Here is a 20,710-nt window from a genome sequence, read left to right on the forward strand (position 1 = left end):
CCGGGAGGAAGCAAAGCTTGTGTCTCCGTTTGTTTTTAAAAATCGTAGCAGCTTCCGTAGCGAAACGCGTGCCGGTTGCGCTTTCCCCCTCCTATTCCTCTTACTCCTGTTACTATTACCACCACTACTACTATCGCTACTACTACGTTTTTCCTCTGTGTCGAGAACTGAAATACGCGTTAAGTTTGCATCGAGATACTCCTTTATTTGTGCGCTGAATTATCGATAATCGAAACGGTCTGTTACCGCCAATTCGCGCGCCAGGCCTTTACGCTCTATACCGTGAACAATGGATTCTCTCATTGATTCGTTCGACATGTTGTCCACGAAAAAAAGTTGGATGTCGAAACGAGGATGAGAAATAAAAGCAGGCAAACTGGCATGGGACTGCTATCACCCTATACTCGAGCTAACCAAATCAATCGTTCGATTCATACATAATTACTTTCGGGGAGGTAAAGCTTCGAACAACACCCGTGCGCGTTTAACCTTTCCAGACAGCAGGATGATCGATACAGTGCGCTGTATGAGCGGTGCAACGGGGAACTACCACAACGAGACAATTCTCGTTCTTGTCCCTTGATCGATCGATTCAATCTAGTGAATAAATGCGTGAAAGGATTCTTAGGGGAGGGAGTGTCATTTCCGTAGACGATTCCGAACGTTCAACCCAAGGACATCGATGGAAGAATCAAATGCGCCGAAAGTGCGGGGACACGTTCGCGTTCGATTTAATCTCGGATCAGACCAAGGATTAGCAGCGGCCTATCGTGCCCGACCAGCGATTTGTCTGTGCGACAAGAAACGGATTATCGCGTCGCGTTCAACCTATCGGATGAAGTCGAATCCTTCGACGATACACGTACGAGAGAAAGAAAGGAAACGTTCGTTGCGATTTTCACACGGCATCTTCCGTATCGTTTCACTTCGAACGCTAAGATATTTTTTATTCAGATAGATTTCAACCTTTATATTTATACAAACAGCCCGAACAATGAAGAGAATTTTTTGTTTCATTGTTTGTTATTGGTAAAGAAAAAAAATTCTCTCATCGATTTGTAATAGTTATTCGTAATTAGAAAACAAAAAAAAAAAAAATAATATTTTCTAATCGTCCAAGTTTTTTTGTAAATTTGTTAAACTCCTACTTTCCATTCCTAATTTCCACGGTTGAAAACTCTCGATGATAATCGGTCTTTCCTGCTAATTAATTACTTGCCTCATCTCGGATCATTTACTCCTTGCTCCAAAAAGATTCCAAATCAATGGGTTACTGAAATTGTTTCACAAATATGAACAAACTTACGTCGACTTGCCGCGGATCGCGTTCATTTTGCCAATTATTTTCGTCTAAAAAACGTCCAATAAGATCCAATAGAGTTCGTTTAATAGAGTTTCGTTCAACCGAATAAAAGAACGCACCACAAATTGTTCTCGTTTTTCGAATACGCACTCACGATAAAAAATCTCGAAATTGTCGAAGTGGATCGGACGTGCCGTTGATAAACCACGTAAAATTCGTTTGATTGAATTTCACACGATGTCTTTATTAAATTTCGCAGTCAGAAAAGTGATTTATATCGATGGCTAGGGAAATGAACAGCTGTGCGAAGAAGTAAAAGAGGGATAGAGGTTGGAAAGGAAAGGAAACTTCCTACTCATCTCCCTAAATATCCTGCCCTCTTTAAATCTCGTAACCCGTCGAACTAATTACAGCAAATAGAATTGTCTTAACCTCTTATATATAATTGCTAACTAATTTTGTAATTCTATCGACTTCTTCTGTAAATCTTTCCTTCAAACTATCAGCTGCAATACGGTTTGCAATTATTAATCATCATTTGTATATACCAATTTACTATTTTCTTTTTCTGCTTTTTTCGCTTATCTTATGTTACATAGTATTGTTATTTTTTATCCTAAATTCGTCTTCCGGAGTACTCTGTAATATGTAACCATATGTTCTCATATACGAACAGAAGGGTTCTCTTTCTCGCTAATTACAAATAAGTATTATTACTATTTTAAATGTAAGAAAAAAACTTATCGCAAGGCGAACGTAATAGAACGGAAACGGAAAATGAATGTAAAATGAGGACGAATCAAAGGGGAGTTTGAAACTTGTAAATTTGCACGATAACTGGCAAATGTCGCCAATTTCGGGGTGCGTTCGATCGTTGAAAACTTGTTCCTGTTCCGCCTCGTTTACGAGTCTTTATCGTGCGATTGGTGGGAAGAAAATCTGCTCATCTTATCGCATATCGACTACTTATTCTCACTATTCTTTTAACACAGCAACAGAAGAGCAGAGATTCTGCTTGATAAATGCAATGCGTGTTTCAGATACAATAGATTTATTTTCTCAGATCTACACAGGACTTCCGGCGAATTCTCCCTGGAACAGATGTACTTGGAGAAACAGGATATAAATAAAATACATGATATTCAACGTAATAACAAGCACCTACTATTAGTTATATTTTTTCAATTGATAGCATGTATATGTACATTGTTTTATATGTTACAGTTGTCGTTATATTATCGCGGACATATCTTATCGTTAGAAAAAATCGCGTAGAAAATAGGTATATTTGCGCACAGTTTCGAGATGGTCTGAAAGAAAGACGCGAAACGAAACATTCAGAGAAGAACCATCGCGCAGCGATTGAGGATACGAGCATCCTATAGACGTATGTTTCGATACGGTGCGTAATAAGCTACCGATATTACGAAGAATTGTGAAGAATTTTGTTGAAAGCATTGTAAGATGTTTCCAAGTCGAAGATCAATTGCCTGACTTGAGTGTCGGACAACTCGTCAGAAGCGGACATATTGCTAAGAGTTTGCAACCATTCCGCCACTTTTTCTTTGCCATCGAAATCGCTCGGTAATATGCTCAGCCGATTCATTGTGTCCACTAAATCTCTTAAATCTGGATGTAATTGATCCATTGCTTTGATTTCCAATCGCAATTTATCCATTAACGTAATAAATAAAGAAACAATGTCTGCGATGCACTTAGATGTATTTCCTTTGTCATCCTTTATGGTTATCGGTCTGTCTTCCTTGATTCTCTCCAGCGCGGCTGGACAATCTAATCGAAATGCTCTGGCAAACGCGTCTATAGTGGGAAATTGATCGCTTTGTACCTGTACGAATAAGCAACAAGAGGTTACAACTGCGTAACAGTTAACGCTGACAAGTTTTTTACAAAGTTCTGGTACCTGTTTGAAAGCCGCTCTGTATTGCACCAATAATTTGCTACACGCAGCCGTATACTCCTTTGGAGTTACACAATCTCTGATATAAGCTTTCTCCAAATGCTGCAACGTGTTCACAACCGCATACAAGTCAGCTTGATTATCGTGCTTTTCTCTTTCTCGAGCATTCTTGTAAAGCTTCACTTCTTCGTAAAGTTCTGGTCGATCTTGAGCTATTGACATTTTTATTCCTGCGGCAAAGTAACACACGTTATCGTAAACGCCAGATTTTGTTAGGTTAAGTTAGGTTAAATTAGCTGAATTAGTCTACGGTAAATAATCATTCGAAAAGGGTTATGGGAAAATAAGATAAGGTACAACAAAGGTATACAGCGGGTAACAAGTAAACGATTGCATTGCAATGAAATCCATAATTACATATATATATATATATATATATATATGAAAGAAACGTTAAGTAAAATGTCAAACAACGGGGGTGATAAGAAACTATAAAGGCGTAGGATGAAATATTGGTGGCGTAAATACTTACGTCTTAGATATTTTTCCTTTATGACCCTCGCGATTGCATAAAGCTAAGAAAACTGTCAAAATTATTGTAAAACTGCACGCGCGAAAAAGAAGTTGATCTAACGATATTACGGAAGGCGTCCTGCGCCAGAAAAATCAGCCATCTATCGGACGATTTTCGTTTTAAAAAAGTCAATTCTACTCTACTCGTATGCATGTCTGTGTAATCTGTATGTGTGTAATATGCATTATGCGTCGAGCAAGATACAGGGTAACGTAAATACATAGAAATGCAAAGTAAACAGAGATGTCAGTTTCGTTTAACGAATGATTTACTAGAGCAAATTTACGATAGATAACAGACTGTACAAAAATAGCCTATATTGCGAAGTTAACATATCATTTCTTCTGGATCAACGGACAATTCTTCATAACCCCATTAATAAAGATTAACAAGCCAATTATGAAAAAATAACAATAATAACAGTATTAACAAACGCCACATCGTGTATGATGTACATAGATAAATAACAAGAGTAAATAAAAAATACATTCGAAACAGTAGAACGTTAGGTCGAAGAATTTACCGTTGGATTTTTATCCCTATCAGTAGTGTTCAATCGATAAATAGTTTTTCAATAATGTTTGGTTTGTTAAAACGATTTTTGCAAGTCGAAAACATTCTGTTTTCATCGATACACCGACAATGAAAGTCTTTAATAAACAACGTTCTAGACTGATTCAAGTTTTTTTTATACAGTTGACCGTCTGTCTGGCAGTCAGGTACAACACGTATGTAGGTCACATTCAACGTTGATTCTATGTCGTCTAGAGTTTCCCACGGAGGAAAAATTTGTACTAGGCATTCGAATTTCATTTCAATTCTACCTACTATATCGGGAATTGTCATGATATTTATAAATTTGACGGAGTTACTTCTTTCCCCGTGCGATAACAAATTAAATGGATCCTCGATCACAATTCCCTCCAAAAATTGCCTATTAAAACGCGTTATACATGTTTGCACAGAAACGGTAACGCATGGTATAGAAAGATTTTGTTTCATCCCTTGTTTTAGTCGATGTTTCCATATACGTGCAAACGATATTTGTCTATTAACCATTGACTGCAGTTTCTCCATCAAACTACCCCTATAATGTAAAATGAAGAAGCAACGAATTTATAATCATAAATAACGCTGTTATATTTATAATCATAAATAACAACAAATATTCATTTAAAACTACCTTTTTGGTTTCCTCCTTTTTTTCCCAGAGTCTAAAATAGTTAATTTCATTGTAGACGAATCTGTATGCGTTCCATATGGTGATGTTTTCGTGTTAATGATAATTTCAGTTTGGCTCGCTGACTTGGTATCTGTAACTTGCGTCGAAGTTTGAGAAATATTCTGAGAAGAGCATCGTACATTGGAAAGCTGGTCCGGACACAATTCCGCTTCCGAATAGAACGTGTCATCCGAATCTGTATCGGATGTTTGCGAATGTAACGACGCAACTTTACAAAATGAACCTACATGTCGTGTATCCGTGTCTTCTATATAATCACAAATGCTAGAATCTTTGTCAGAATCGTTGCTTATATATGCACCATCTTTTCTGCCATCATAGTCTTCGGAACTAGATTCAGTTTCAATATTCACGATATCTTCCCCATCCTTTGGACTATCCTCGATATTTAATTTTGTTTTAATCGTCGATGAATCCGATGCTACAGAGTCTTCCGAAATGTTTGAATCTTTACACAAGGGTATATTTAAGTTATCGTCTTCAAAACAATTTTCTAACTCTATCATCGATGCACATATCTTTCGGCTGCATAACATTTTCCACTTGCTTTCTTCCTTCAAACTACCTTTAACGACCGAACTATAAGCATCAGTGGTATTTACGTTAGAGCTTATACAGTTATCCGTTACTTTATCCTGTTCCTTCTTTGGCTTCCTTTGCTTGTGCTTACAACAATAAGAACGGCTACCCAAAACAGGAGATACAACTTCCTTTGGTTTATTATATACTTTGGTACAAATTACAGGAGATCTTGCGTTACTTTCTACTTGTATATTTTCAATATGATGTAGGACTTTGCGTCGCGACTTTTTTCTTCTGTTTCTTTTGTGAGATTTTCCTGCAAGTATCGGAGAAGCATCGAGAGGAACTGTGTCGAACAGAGGTTCAAATAAATTTCTTCTGACATTTTCTTTTCTGTTGGTATTGTCCAGCTTCATACGCTTTCTACTACCTTCGACAGAAAAGAAGGAAGATTTTTTTATTAATCAAGCTTTTCACAATTTTTTCATAACCCCGTTTATTTACCAACTGCTTACCTAAAATCGGCGAAGTTCTCGTAGAGACGGTTCTCGAGGAGACAGATGTACCCAAAACGGGTGACCAGTACGATGTTTCTTTCGTAGGCAAAATATAATCGATGCAAGTTTCATCCTGTATGGAAACAAATTCGCCTTTCCTCGTACATGGTATATCTGTTAGGTTTTGATCAATTAACAACACACCATCCCGAAATTGGTTAATCACGTTTGAGGTTAGACTCGTTTGGCCAAAGCTCAGTCTTCTTACGTGATTTGGTTTTTTCGCCTTGTAGCTAAAAATTTCACCGTCCTTATCCATTTTCGTATTACCGTTTACCACATTTTGGTAGAATCAAAAATACAGAAATGTAAACGCCCCGCTTTGACTTTCAACCTAACATGCTCGTCATATTTTAAAGGAACACGCAACATGTCTGTGTTTCTATCCTCCATGTTGCATTACCATGGAAACGCGTCTCGATGTGAATCGTATAGGGCGCGGGACATCTTGTGCCCCATTGAATTTACTTAAACGAAAATGTTTTCGCACAGTTGTTTCATAGCATATGCATAATACATGTTCTTTAAATTTCTCTACAGAAAGAAAAGAAAACGTGCGATCGAGTACGATCTAAACATATAAAAAATGCATAAAACGTATCTTTAAGGTGTTGCACGTTACTCTATTTTGCTTACTTTACGCCGAAATCGAACGACATCGATCGAGATTGTTGAGATTAGAATCGATCGAAGAGATAGACGTTTTGAGCTTCGATTCACGTAGAAGAGAAGGGAAAAGCGAAGCGGTCTCGAAGCGATCGGCGTGATTGGTACTTGGATGTACCTCGATGAATACGAAGGAAGAAGATGGGGTTGCGTAAAGGGTTGTATGCGTGAATGGTGTAAGTACATAGAAAGAAGTAGAGGAGTAAGAGGAGGAGGAAAGAATTAGCGCGAGTGTACGCGTAAATTCGAGTGAGCGATAGAGGTCCGGTTGTGGTACACGCCGTACAATTACCGGGCGGCGAGTGTCGAGGAACCCTCTTTTATATTAATAGTCGAGATAGTAGTCGAGCGTGTAGTGCGATAGGAGAGTGGCGATCGAGGCGAAGAGGAGGGTAAGGGAGAGTCCCGGAGGATCGTGGAGGGAAGCGCATAGGACGGTTTACGCGAGAGAGACCGAGAGAGGATCAAGAAGCGTGGAACAAGGGGGACGAAGACGGAGTGAGAGTACGAGAGAGGGTCCAAGGGGGACGTTCGAAACGATAGATAGGAGGATGGGATACCGTGGACGGACCCCTTGTATCCACGATTGCTTCAGTTTCAGTTCGCGATGGAGGCTACTTGCTCCTTCTAGTGGTAGCCACCGCCGTCGTCGGTCTATCCTGTGTCGAGGGAGAACGAACAAACTACAAAGGGTGGGGAGGAGAGGAAAGGAAAGAAAGAGGGAGGGTGAGAGAGGGAGCGAGAGGAAGCGAAAGTGTTAAAGGGGGGAAAAGAAAAGGAAGATACGCGGGAAACAGCGTGGTCGCGAAAGAAGTTTGGATAAGGAGAAGCGTGTGGATGCACTAGGCGGGGGTTAAAGGTGACCAAAGAGACGCGCGAACGTGGAAATCCAAGAATGAACGACGATATACGAAGCATCGCGTATTCGAAACAGGATCTCGTTTGGAAAAAAGCAACTGAATCGAATCGATACTCGTCGAACGCGGTCGTAAGAATCGAAGCTAGTGAATCGATATATCGTGGTTGAACGGACACGGGTGTCCCGTGAACGATGAATCGTGTGTAGTGATCAAATCGTCCAGTAAGTTTCTTTATTTGAATTGTATAGAAATTGGCACGCGGGTGCTCGGAAGCTGGTTCCGCGATGTAAATAACGACGTTACGCAGGTATTTCTCGTTGATTCGTCGGATCAGTGACATCGAACAAATTTTGAAAGGATCTTCTTCGAAAGATCGTCTGCTTCGATCGGTAAGATTTTCGATAGGAGAATTTTTCGCGCTAGAGCGTATGAAAAACGAGACGAAAATCGCGAAAGAAGATGAGAAAAAGCTTGAAACGAAACGAGACGCGACGCGACGCGTAGCGAAACTAGGGGGCTAGGCGGGGCGAGTTACTCGCAGGGAAACGGATGAATATCGGTCGAGAGCGATTTAAAAATTTGTATCGCGCGGACGCGAACGGTTGAAAGAGAAATCGGAAGCGGCAGCCATACGATAGATAGAGCGATCGCCGCGCGGCTTTACTCGCAAAAGCACGAGCGCGTTCGAGATGAAAAAGAGCACGCGATGTCTCGGTAATCGGATGGAAAAATTTTGACGTGAGCTGCCAACGCTGTCATAAATCGAGTTGTTTAACTATCCGGTAGCAAAAGCAAAAACCGTGCAGCCATATAACATTACGTCGGTGCGTTATCTTGGCGTTCTCGCGAGATTATCGTGGTCGATCGTCGCAAAAACAAACTGTTTGCGGCGAAGAACAAGCTGCCGATCGTCGTCGTCGATCTATAGAAAATTCTCTCGAACGACTACGAGAATGGAACAACGGAGGAATAGGAAACGCGGAGCGACAAAGGGGACAAGGAAAAGCGGGCTGATGCGGTTGAAACGCGGAAAATAAGAGGCGCGCGAGACGGGAAACGAGCGGCTTCGCGTTATCGCGTTGCGTAACCAAACGATTAGACGAAAATCGTAAGAGACAAAAATTTGATTTTTGTCCGAGATTAAAACGTATATCGGATCGACGTCGATCCTACAGAGGCTGGATGAGATTCGAGTTAGAATTAAAAAGCTTTTAGGTGAAAGACGAAGGACGAAAGACGAAAAGCGTGGAATGCGAACGGCAAAGGGGGAAAGGGGAGGGAAACAAGAACGATAAGGTTGGCCGCGCGTTGGCCCGAATAAGAGGAAGCGAGCACGAGCGGGTACGAGACGGCGTGCGAAGCGGGATGACGTTGTTTGCGTTTGTGACGTCACTCGCAATTGCAGAGAGCGACGAGAGGCTCGAGGATGCGGCCGCGTGCGTCACGTGGAGATGAATCCGGGTGCAAAATGGATCGCGCACATTCGAGATACGCGAACAGGTAGCATCGAGGAGATAGGCTTAGGGATGGTCCGGTTTCGAAGACAGACTGCAATCGGAAACGGATGACTCGTCGTCGTGGCGGATGTCGTGACGATTTCAATTGACGATGGACGACGTTGTCGCGGTCGTCACCGAGGACACGAACTCTCACGTTCGGTCGTGTCGCGTTTCCTTTAGACGATAAGAACGAAGACGCGTTGCACAAAGTCGAAACGAGATTAAACGAGAGGAAACGACGAGACGAGAGTAAGGACGTCAGCGTGGCCGACCGATCCGCGTCTCTCGTTTCTGCAAGCTTTCCGGCCGGCCAGCCAACCGACCGAACGAACCGTGGTCTCGTGGACGGACAAATTGTCGAGACGTTCTCGTCTCGGTTAGTTTCCGCCGTTTGCTCGCGGTTTACGATACGTTTAGTCGAATCACGACGCTTCGTTAGTCGTAACGGCGCGCACACGTTCGTTCACCGACGAGAAAACGAGGTTCGCATTCCGTTCTCGTTGCGACATCGACGCCGAGCGCGCTGGTAACCCCAAACGTTCGTCCACGAGATCGTTGAGAATAGAAAAGCCGTAAAATCGCGTCGTCCACCCTACCTTTGCCCTCTTTCTCTATCTTTCGCGATTTTCCTGTCTCTCGGCTGGGCCGAATACGCGGAAACTATCTCGCGAGTCACGAAGCTACGATTTGAGTGGATATCGCGTGGCAGGTAGAAGATCCAACGGGCGGAGGAGACGGGATACGAGGAGACAAGCGGAGGAAGAGGAAGAGGAACGCGGAGCCAAAGGAAACGTAGGAAGGAGTCGGAGCGCGCGATCCGAAGAATCGGTGCGCATGGTGGTGCACGGAAAAATTGCGCTTAGCTGTAGGGTCGGCGAAGATCGGCGTTGAGTAAAGACGACGGTGAAGCGGTGTATCGGAGCGGCGGCGGTAGCGGCGGCGGCGGCGGCGCTGCGGCGGAGAGGCGGAGGGACGCCGTCGAAGACGATGCTCGGGAGGATTGGAAGAGAGGAGGTGTTCTCCGGCAATGGCTGATCGCGGCCGGCGCTATGCTCGCGGCATATAAGAACGCGCGAAGACGTGCGTTCGCCGCGCTTTACGCGATTCCGAATTCGAAGCAGCAGAAGCGTTCCGTGGTGGAAGCGTCGCGTTACCTTCGTAGCGGGACATAGAATCGTGGAACGTAGATCGTGGTCGGCCTCGTCCAGTCGGAGATATCGCGACACGTTCGAGCCGATTATTTATCGCGCGTTCTCCTAGATCGCGTAGATTGAGCGCGCGATTGCGATGCGCGACTCGACGCGTCGTCGGTCGATCGCGGTCGAATGATCGTCGGAGAAGCGGCGCTATCGGTGAGGAAACAAGAGGAATCCGGTGGTTCGATAGCAGGGACTTTCGGTGGGCGAAAACGTTTCGGAGAAGCGCGATTCCGAGGAGAGGAAAACACGGTGGTGGTGCGTGCCGATGGTCGTCCGCTGCTGCATGCCCTCGAAGACGCGTGGCGGCGGTCATGCCGCGTGATTCGAACCGATATCATCGTCGTCGTCGTCGCCGTCGTCGTCGTCGTCGCGTAACCGTCGAATCGCCGAGGATCGTCGACGTGAGGAGAGTGTCGTCGTGGTTGTTCGTAAAACGCGGTGGTGAAGCGACAGCAGCGGAAACATGAGCTCGATCGACTTCGACGAGGTGTTGGTGCACGTGGGCGAGAAGGGCAAATATCAGAATATCATGTACTATCTTCTATGCATATCGGCCACTCTTCCCGCGGCTTTTCTCGCGTTTTCGCAAGTGAGTCGAGGCGTCGATCGAAGCGCCAGCTTCTGCCGTTCGCTCAGCTTTCGCATCTTTAAAAACCGTGTTTCGTCCGACACAGGTGTTCGTGAGCGCGTCTCCGGAGCATTGGTGCAGAATTCCCGAGTTGGAGAATCTGACGGATCTGATGACGTTGGAGGAGAGAAAGGCGCTCTCGCTACCGTACGTAGAGAAGTCCGAGGGCAAAGTGAAGAAGTACTCCAAGTGCAAAATGTACGACGTAAACTACACGGCGATAGTGGAATCGTGGTTGGAGCGCGCGGTCCTCGAGAACGCGACGAAGGAAGAGGGCGAGGAGCCGGTGAGGTCGAGGACTGGGTTGCCACCGCCACCGGTCGGTAACCCTGACTGGCCCGTGACCAAGTGTCGACACGGATGGATCTACGATACTCGAGACTACGACAGCACTCTTGTCACCGAGGTAAACTCGACTTTTGCTCTTTTTCGCTGTTCGCCGATCGCGAAACTCGACGCGACTCCGACGTCGTTTACATAATTCTCCTACGCGTTAATCGACATCTCGAGGAATTTCGCGCGGCTCGTGGCACGAGCCGAGTGTCGAGTTTCGCGTTTCGCGGGGCAATTCGCCTTGGCCTTTGTGTCGTAGTTCTCCCGCGACGGATCTCAACGCGGCTCGAGTTAAGCTCGGCCGGTCCCGTTCGTGGAACCGCGTGCGCGCGTGCTCGGTTCCTCGTCATCGGCCGGTTGCCGCCGCGGCCCCGATCGGTCCCCGTTAACCTCCTCTTTCCGCTCGGTAATTTCCTTTTCCGTGAAAGCTCGAGGGCCGGAATCGACCGTTCGATTTCCGCGTACTCTTTGATTGGTGGGAATCGCGAACGGCTACCGGTGTGTGTGTGTGTGTGTGTGTGTGTGCTCGTGATCGAGGTGCGCGTGGTAGCCGGAAACACGAATACACGCGTTCGATGGAAGTTGCGCGTCGCGTTTCTCAAAGCGACGAGGAGAGAGGCCAGAGAGGTCGCGCGCGGCCTCGTCACGCGGTGGTCTCGTTCGCGAGCGGTCCATTAACGCGTTATTAAATTGTCGCAATTAGACAACGCTGGTGAACCATGCTGGTCGCGGCGCGTAACGAGATCGTAATACACACACGGGGTCGAGGATCTAGGTGCTAGGTTCTCGGCTCTTTCTCTCTCTCTCTTTCTCTTTCTCTCTATTTCTCGTCGAAACGACGCTCCGTCGATGACGCGCGTTTATCGCAGCCGCGACGAGCGTCGAAGACGATGCACGCGGCCAGGTGAGTCGGGCACCGAGAAGGAGCGGCCCGAGTAACCGACCGATAGCTTGCGGACTCTCCGGTGACATCGCCAATTGCCGACCAATTTACCTACCCCCGCATCCGGTCATGCGATCTGTCGCATCAAATGCCTCGTACGAACTGCCGACACCGCTCCTGCCGAGGGTATCGGAGGGGCGACGAGAGGGAGTGACAGATAGAGCGAGAGAGCGTCGGCGTCCGCGTTTTTCGTCTCGTGACGTAAACAACGATCGAAACGATCGAATTCGGTTGCCCCGTGAACGTCCGCGCGTCACTTCCGGTCCGGACTGGGTCGCCTCGATATCGCTGCTGCGAACAACGGTAGCCCGCGTCTCGCGACTTAGATCGCGTCAGTTCGGTAGCCTTCGATGCGCCGACGTGACCGTTTTCGAAGCCTGGAAATCGACGGAAAAGAAATCGGCCTGCACGCGTCGCCTCTTTCCCTCTTTTTCCCATCCCCGATCTCTTCCCGTTTCCCATCCCCTTCCCCCCTTCCTTTCCTTGCTCTGGTTCGTGGCCTACTCGAGCCCCTCGTTCCCCGCGTGCCGCCCGTTCCATGCGTGTCGCTCCGACACGAGTATATGAACGCGGAGGGTGTGCGTGCCGTGCGTATTTACACGGTCCGGATTTACGCAGACGTATGACGCACAGAGAGCGATCGAGGCAAATCCTATCCTTCCGTTCCGCCTGTCCAACTTTCCGACGCGATGACCCTTTCTATCGGGTGAACGGTGCCCCGTGCAAGATCGAAGCGCGCAGACGTACGCCGAAAATTCAGCATCGCCGTGTGCCCGCGTGACGAACCGAGAACTCGACGGAACTGGCGGCGGAGCCGCGGGTTCCCGAGCCGAGAGACTCGAAAGACGAACTTTCGTCGCGATTAGATCGCGCGAGCGAACGCAGGAGAATGGAAAACGAGCGACGCGAGTCGCTCGCGTATCGTTTTCGAAGTGTGTCAGGGTGATAAAACGCGCGCTCGCTCGTCGTTAACGTCCTACGGGTGCCGTGTACTGCCCTTGACAATAACTCGATGCCGTCGTATCGTGAGCGCTCCCGCATTTCCATGCAATTTACCTTTTGCGTTTCACGCAGACATCAAAAGTCCGTGAGTGGCAATTTGCGTAAATCAGAGTTCGTGTTAAACCTATTAACGACCACCGGCGCGATTTATTTGCCGAGGCTCATCGACGCTCGATGTCGATGATTTCGTTTGCTCGCACGTGTTTACATCGTCGTGTCGTTCCTTTGTCGCACGCGGATCGCCGCCGATTCTCTTTGTACGCCGCGGCGCCGTTATTGGCCAACCGCGGCGACAGAAACGCGAATTCGGCCGCGGCCATCGAAACGCAAGTACCCGCGTCTCGCCGCGTTACGCGCTAGGAATACCGTATCGTTGAGCGATTGAGACGCTTGACGCAATCGCATCGCGTTCGAGTACGTGAACGCAATCTGTTTCGCTTTGTCTCCCTCCCCCTTCCTCGCCCCTTCTCTATTTATCAAGCGATCTGTGTGAAACGAGCGACGCGCGCTCGATCGATCGCGAGTCTGCGAAGATCGGCGAAAATTCGTCATACGCGCTCGCCATCGTATCGCCGACTTTTAGCCCGTGTGTTCGGGGTTCCCGTGACCCCCGGCGGATGATAACGGGCGATCCGAGGAAACTCGCGAAGACCAGATTTTCGCCAAGGGCGTAGCGTTTCAATCGCTGACTGCATCCACATAGCTAGACTTGGTATGCGACAACAGCTGGTGGCCTTCCACATCTACGACCTTCTTCTACGTCGGCAGTCTGTTTGGGAACGTGGTGTTCGGCTGGATCGCGGACAAATGGGGTAGAAGGACGGCGCTCTTCGCTATACTTTTCCTCGAGGTGATATTCTCGATCGCCACCAGTTTCAGCCCCAACTACGTCATCTACACGGCGTTGAGGACCGTGAACGGTCTCTCTTTCCCAGCCATTTATCAGATACCCTTTATACTAGGTACGTTGTGTCGTGGCTTCTAGCTTCGCGGCGTTCTCCAACCGTTCCGCTCTCCGCGACATTTTTGCTTTCAGCTCTGGAGTTGATGGGCCCGAGGTACAGAACGTTCGCCGGAATGGTCATTAGCATGTTCTTCGCGTCGGCGATGTCTCTTCTAGCCGTGCTGGTAACGCGTATCGTTCCGTCCTTCGTCTGTCTCGCGACTCTGCCGTATACGTTAGCCTGTTTCCATTTTGCAGGGCTACTTGCTCAGGCATTGGTTCACCCTGTCGCTGGCTACCTCGGTTCCGTTCGTTCTTCTCTTCAGCTACTACTGGATCATTCCGGAGTCGCCGCGATGGCTTCTCAGCAAGAACAGGATAGACGAGGCGGAGGTGATCGTGCAACGAATGGCGAAGATCAACGGTAGAACGGTGCCGAACAACTTTCTTCGAAAAATGGAGGTAACGAAGGACGCGGCGATCGGCTTTTCCAAGTTCCGTGCACGAGTATGCGAGTCGCGCGAGACGTAGGCAGAAAAGAAAGAAGAAGTGGACGATTTCAGGTGGAGATTCTGCGGAGGCAAGGGGTGTCCTGCAACGGGACGAATTCAGGGGAGAACCCGGAACCGAACCCGGAGACCGAGGATCGATCGCCGCCACCGGCGGCTACGCCGATGGATTTGATCAGGAACCCGAACATCAGGAAAAAGTTCTTCATCCTGGCGTTCGACTGGGTGGCGAACGCGGTCGTCTACAATGGACTGTCGTATAACGCGACGAATCTCGGCGTCTCCGATTATCTAGCCTTCTTTATCGGTAAAACGCGATATTTTCTTGCCGCGAGCGGCCTTGGCCCGAGCGTCTAAGCGTCTCTCGTAAACATACTTTCGCATGCGCGTCGCGACACGCCAATACTCGCGGATACGAGACGGAGTACGCGCGCACGTGGAACTCTACCTTTTCGATGGTTATCGGCGAGCGTTGTTGCAGGTGGACTCGTGGAGATACCGTCGTACGTGATAACGTGGTACGCTATGGACCGGCTGGGCAGGCGATGGGTATTGTGCCTGACGATGCTTCTAGGCGGACTCGCTTGCGTCTCCTGCATGTTCGTTCCCGAAGGTATGCGAGACACTGTCTCCCGAGTTTGTCCACTTTACCGATCTATTTACACGTGTGGCGCGTGTGTCGCAGCAGACGCCGTTTGGGTCACTGTATCTCTGGCAATGATCGGCAAGTTCGGTATCGCCGCGTCGTTCGCGGTCTTCTACGTGTTCGTCGGCGAGCTGTTGCCGACGGTGTTGAGATCGCAAGCGATGGGCATCGCCTCGTTCATCGCCGGCATCGGGCTGCTCGCTTTCCCGTACATCGTTCATCTGGCGGTCTACTCGAGAGTTCTGCCGCTGATCATAATGGGCACGCTCAGCGTGGCCGGAGCTCTCACGTCCATCTTTCTGCCGGAAACTCTCAATATTCACCTGCCGCAAACGATCGAGGAGGGCGAGTTGTTCGGAGCCGACTTCAAGCTCTGGTCCTGCCCCACGTTACCAAAGTCAGTATCGTCGTCGTTGTCGTCCTCGTCGTCGTCGTCGCCGTCGTCTTTGTCTTTGTCCTCGCGATCGCTGTTTCCGCGTGAGAACGACGATGATGCGTTTTTCAGGAAGGAGGGCGCAGACTCGAACGCCAAGTCGGAGTCCGTGCCACTGAGATTCCTGGTGAACGGTCGACCGGGAAATCGTTCGTTGCCGTCCGCTTCGTTGCAAGAGGAGCCAGCGGCATCGGCAGCAGCGGCGGAAGTAGCGACGACGCCTGCCACGACCCACCTGGAAGCCGTGAATTCGCCGTCCGTCGAACGGGCGAGCCCAACCGAACAGGATACAGGAAAAGAGCTCGCGCTGCCCGTTGACAAACGCGTCGACGATCCACTGATCATCGTCGTGGAACAAAGACGAACGCAGTGAATCGAACAGCGTGGCGGAACAAGCCACGCGCTTCTAGTAGATATGATCAGTCGCGTATCTACTAGATAGATGGATAGATAGATATGCGCGCGCCTATCTGTCGGTATTTCAGATACTATTTATTCGTTTTCCGTTGCGTTCGCCGTTTTCCTGTGAATTCCATTGGTCGTTACGAGATCCACTCCGACGATCGTTGCGACGTGCCACTGAGAAATGAGAATTAACGGCGAATAGGATCGCGATTAGACGCGATTCCGCGTCGCCAAGGAGAAACGAACGTTCGTCTGTTTCTGTTTGCGCGAAATGCGCTGGACGTGCTAGCGACAAGGGCATCGTCGAGTCGAGGAGGAGTCACGGATCTGTGCCTCGTCTTTGGACGTTCTACCGATCACGGACCACCACCACCGCCACCGCCACCGCCACCAACATCACCTCCGTGGATGTTCCAGCAATTTCGATCTGGCCGTTGTTGAAATTTCGGCCACGTTCTTCCTTTCTTCCTCCGTGTTCCTCGCGATACAGAGATGAGGGAAATCGTGCACATTCAAGCTGGACAATGTGGCAACCAAATCGGTGCCAAGGTTAGTGTCATAATCGCCGCCAAACTTGCGAATAGTTAAACGAATCTCGGCTTTTTTCCTCGACCGGAAAGACGTACGTACGGTATATCAGGATCCAGCTCCCTGTTATGAAAATACCTACCGACTAACCTTTCGCGTTCGCGTTCGACATTCAGCTTTTGCGCTCGATAACGCTTTTGCGAATATTAGTTCTGGGAGGTGATCTCCGACGAGCATGGCATCGATCCGAGCGGCATCTATCACGGAGACTCGGACCTGCAGTTGGAAAGGATCAACGTGTACTACAACGAAGCGTCCGGTGGGAAGTACGTACCGCGCGCGATTCTTGTCGATTTGGAACCTGGTACGATGGACTCGGTGCGGTCGGGCCCGTTCGGACACATCTTTCGACCGGACAATTTCGTGTTCGGTCAGTCCGGAGCGGGCAACAATTGGGCGAAAGGACATTACACGGAGGGCGCGGAACTGGTGGACTCGGTGCTCGACGTGGTGAGAAAGGAAGCGGAGAGTTGCGACTGCTTGCAAGGTTTCCAACTGACACATTCGCTGGGCGGTGGTACCGGTTCCGGTATGGGCACTCTTTTGATCTCCAAGATCCGCGAAGAATATCCCGACAGGATAATGACCACGTTCTCGGTGGTACCATCGCCGAAGGTATCCGACACCGTGGTCGAGCCTTATAACGCCACCCTTTCGGTCCATCAACTGGTCGAGAACACCGACCAAGCTTACTGCATCGACAACGAAGCGCTCTACGACATTTGCTTCCGCACGCTCAAGTTATCCACCCCGACATACGGGGACTTGAACCATCTGGTGTCGGCGACGATGTCGGGAGTGACTACTTGTCTCAGATTCCCCGGACAACTGAACGCCGATCTGCGGAAGTTGGCGGTCAACATGGTTCCGTTCCCGCGTCTGCATTTTTTCATGCCTGGCTTCGCGCCGCTCACCTCCAGAGGAAGCCAGCAGTACAGAGCGTTGACGGTCCCGGAACTCACTCAACAGATGTTCGACGCGAAGAACATGATGGCGGCCTGCGACCCCAGACACGGACGATATCTAACGGTGGCTGCGGTGTTCCGTGGTAGAATGTCGATGAAGGAGGTCGACGAGCAAATGCTCAACATTCAAAACAAGAACAGCTTTTACTTCGTCGAATGGATCCCGAACAACGTGAAAACGGCCGTTTGCGACATTCCGCCTCGCGGCTTGAAGATGTCCGCCACCTTCATCGGCAACTCCACTGCTATCCAGGAGCTGTTCAAGAGAATCTCCGAACAATTCACCGCCATGTTCAGGAGAAAAGCTTTCCTTCATTGGTACACCGGCGAGGGTATGGACGAGATGGAATTCACCGAAGCCGAGTCGAACATGAACGATCTGGTCTCGGAATATCAGCAATACCAAGAAGCCACCGTGGAGGACGACGGAGAGTTCGACGAGGAGGAAGAGACGGAGAAATGAGGAACGAAAAACGAGACGACAACTTTCTATCGCTTTTGGAAGCCAGCCACTTCGAAGCCACTGCGCAAATTCCTCGTCGATCCATCCGTTCGTTCGATCAAACGCCACCACCGCGAAATACGCAGTTTCGCGAGCGAAACCTTTCTTACCTTTGTACCGTATTTTTCGATCAGCTGATTTTTCATTTGTACATTAACCTTTTTACGTTTGTTATTTTCGATGAATTTTTACCTATGTATATGTACACACACACATGCCACCAGAAATGCTCGCATGATACCCTTATAATATTATATAAATACGTACACGTACACCTACACATACAGCATATACACGAATACACGCGTATACATATTTTGTAAGTAATTTAGAAAACGTTGTATTATCTTTGTTGAACGTTTAATAGATATTCTTTATGGCATCACAATTTCAATGGAATTTGGTTGCGAGTGGGCGCGCACGCTCTGCGCATGCGCGCTGTAATTATATCGCCATATAGATCGATGTATCGATCTTTGGCGATGTTGCGCGCGAAACAGACGCGACGCTGTCGAGCGAGCGCTCGAATCTCTCGATAATCGAAACGATGCGCACGATGAGTCGGTCGAGTGAACTTGACTCTGCAGATCCGTGACGTTTTAAACTATTCCCTTCTTTCCTTTCCTTTTCCGGACCAAATCGAACGAACATTCTTCGATGACAAATCGTTGGTAGACTTAAACCGAAGGTAGAGAAAATGCGGGAAATCGTACACGTGCAGATCGGCCAATGTGGCAACAACGTCGGAGCGAAGGTAAGCCCGCGCGCATTTACTAACCGTATTTTCGTGTATACGATATCATCCCACGCAACCGGTAGACGATTGTCTCGTAGTTTTGGGAGGTAATCTCGGACGAGCACGGTCTGAACATGGACGGAATGTTTCAAGGGGATTCCGAGCTCCAACTGCAGCGGATGAACGTATATTTCGTGGAAGGTCCAGGTATCGTCTCGGAGGAGTCGAAAGAACGAACGAAAAAGACGCCGAGCGGATAAAACTTTTTTTAGGTGGTAGATTCGTTCCGAGAGCTGTTCTGGTCGATCTCGATCCAGGAAGCTTGGACTCGGTGATGTCCGGACCATGCGGAAAACTGTTCAAGCCGGACAACTTTGCGACGGGTCAGGCTGGCGCGGCGAATAATTGGGCGAAGGGTTACTACACCGAAGGCGCCGAATTAGCCGACATTGCGTTAGATCTGATTCGCACGGAAGCCGAGGCTTGCGACTTGATGCAAGGTTCGTAGTCGTCGTCGTCGTTGTCGTCGTCGTTGTGGTTGTCGTCATCGCCGCCGCGTATACGTAATATCGTGCATATCTAGTTTTGGCTCGCTGGTTTGATATTCAGGTATTCAAATAGTCCATTCGCTGGGCGGCGGAACTGGCGGTGGAATGACCGCGTTGCTAATGACCAGGCTAAAGGAGGAATATCCGGAGAGAATACTCAAGACTTACAGCGTGATACCGTCGCCGGTGATGTCGGACGTGGTGGTAGAACCGTACAACGCGATCCTCACTCTCGGCAAATTGATCGAGTACACCGATCAAACGTTCTGCATCGACAATCGAGCGTTGCATCACATTTGCATGCGCGTCTTAAAGATCATCACGCCAACGTTCATCGACGCGAATCACTTGGTATCCAGTTACATGTCAGGAATCACGGCTTGCTTCAGATTTCCCGGCCAATTAAATACCGACCTGAGAAAATTACTGGTCAACCTAGTGCCCTTCCCGAGGCTCCACTTTTTCGTTCCCGCATACGCGCCCCTCCTCTCCCGAAGCGCCGCCCCGTACACGGTGCTCTCGGTACCGGAATTGACGCAGCAGTTGTTTAACGCGAACAGCATGTTCGTGTGCTGCGACCCGAGACAGGCCAAATTCCTCACGGTGGCTGCCATCTTCAGAGGCAGAATGTCGACCAAGGTCGGAAAACGCAGCTGCTTTAGTTTAATAGCGCGCGCATACGGTCGAGAGAAGCGCGCTCTTTCGTTTATAAAACCCAATCGCTTTGGTATGCTTGCAGCTCGTCGACGAGCAAATGTCGAATATACGAAACAGAAACAGTCCGTATTTCATCGAGTGGATACCGAACAACGTTCAAACCGCGATGTGCGACATCGCTCCGCGAGGACTCGCCATGAACGCCAGCATGGTATCGAACACGACGGCGATACAGGAACCGTTCAAAAGGTTGGTGGACGCGTTCGACGGTATGATGAAGAAACGGGCGTATTTGCATTGGTACACGGCCGAAGGAATGGACGAGACCGAATTTTCCGACTGCCGATCGACGATGTACGATCTCGTCTCGGAGTATCAACGGCAACAAGAAGCGACGATGGAAACCAGCTTCGTCGAGGATCTGGTGACGGAGTACGAGGATTGACCGAGAGACGGGTCTAGTCGACTTGGATCGCTCGAGCGTGCGATCGATGACATGGGAAATGGTACGGGAACGATACGGGGAACGAT

The 20,710-nt window shown here is 48.6% G+C and overlaps 4 protein-coding genes across 8 annotated transcripts; 3 read left to right on the forward strand and 1 right to left on the reverse strand.

Moving 5' to 3' along the window:
* Positions 1–2,444: 2,444 nt before the first annotated feature.
* Vps28 (vacuolar protein sorting 28) lies at positions 2,445–6,518 on the reverse strand. 2 transcript variants are annotated; one of them, XM_033336860.2, is made up of 5 exons: positions 6,076–6,518; positions 4,979–5,990; positions 4,620–4,882; positions 3,225–3,451; positions 2,445–3,149 (listed from the first exon to the last, which is right to left on the reverse strand). In XM_033336860.2, exons 1-5 carry the CDS (start codon positions 6,374–6,376, stop codon positions 2,727–2,729), a joined length of 2,226 nt encoding a protein of 741 aa, XP_033192751.2. In that variant the 5' UTR covers positions 6,377–6,518; the 3' UTR covers positions 2,445–2,726. The 2 variants fall into 2 exon arrangements, with proteins under 2 accessions (XP_033192751.2, XP_033192743.1); XM_033336852.2 differs by lacking the exons at positions 4,620–4,882; positions 4,979–5,990; positions 6,076–6,518 and adding an exon at positions 3,754–3,925.
* Positions 6,519–7,516: 998 nt separating this feature from the next.
* Positions 7,517–16,161, forward strand: LOC117158050 (organic cation transporter 1). 4 transcript variants are annotated; one of them, XM_076620540.1, is made up of 10 exons: positions 7,517–7,864; positions 7,951–8,032; positions 9,852–10,930; positions 11,016–11,375; positions 13,951–14,209; positions 14,284–14,375; positions 14,449–14,652; positions 14,754–15,006; positions 15,181–15,312; positions 15,385–16,161. In XM_076620540.1, the coding sequence occupies exons 3-10, from the start codon at positions 10,805–10,807 to the stop codon at positions 16,149–16,151; spliced, it is 2,193 nt and encodes a 730-aa protein (XP_076476655.1). In that variant the 5' UTR covers positions 7,517–7,864; positions 7,951–8,032; positions 9,852–10,804; the 3' UTR covers positions 16,152–16,161. The 4 variants fall into 4 exon arrangements, with proteins under 4 accessions (XP_076476655.1, XP_076476654.1, XP_033192470.2 ...); XM_076620539.1 differs by having other exon boundaries at positions 7,517–8,032; XM_033336579.2 differs by having other exon boundaries at positions 7,518–8,032; positions 15,388–16,161.
* Positions 16,162–16,629: 468 nt separating this feature from the next.
* LOC117158119 (tubulin beta-1 chain) lies at positions 16,630–18,349 on the forward strand. The gene is made up of 2 exons (XM_033336714.2): positions 16,630–16,732; positions 16,922–18,349. The coding sequence occupies exons 1-2, from the start codon at positions 16,676–16,678 to the stop codon at positions 18,197–18,199; spliced, it is 1,335 nt and encodes a 444-aa protein (XP_033192605.1). The 5' UTR covers positions 16,630–16,675; the 3' UTR covers positions 18,200–18,349.
* A 701-nt stretch (positions 18,350–19,050) lies between these two features.
* LOC117158217 (tubulin beta-1 chain-like) lies at positions 19,051–20,689 on the forward strand. Its single transcript, XM_076620549.1, has 3 exons — positions 19,051–19,474; positions 19,584–20,161; positions 20,262–20,689. Exons 1-3 carry the CDS (start codon positions 19,309–19,311, stop codon positions 20,622–20,624), a joined length of 1,107 nt encoding a protein of 368 aa, XP_076476664.1. The 5' UTR covers positions 19,051–19,308; the 3' UTR covers positions 20,625–20,689.
* Positions 20,690–20,710: the final 21 nt, after the last annotated feature.

This window comes from Bombus vancouverensis, chromosome 8 (genome assembly GCF_051014615.1).
Source record: "Bombus vancouverensis nearcticus chromosome 8, iyBomVanc1_principal, whole genome shotgun sequence".
Classification (NCBI taxonomy): domain Eukaryota; kingdom Metazoa; phylum Arthropoda; class Insecta; order Hymenoptera; family Apidae; genus Bombus; species Bombus vancouverensis.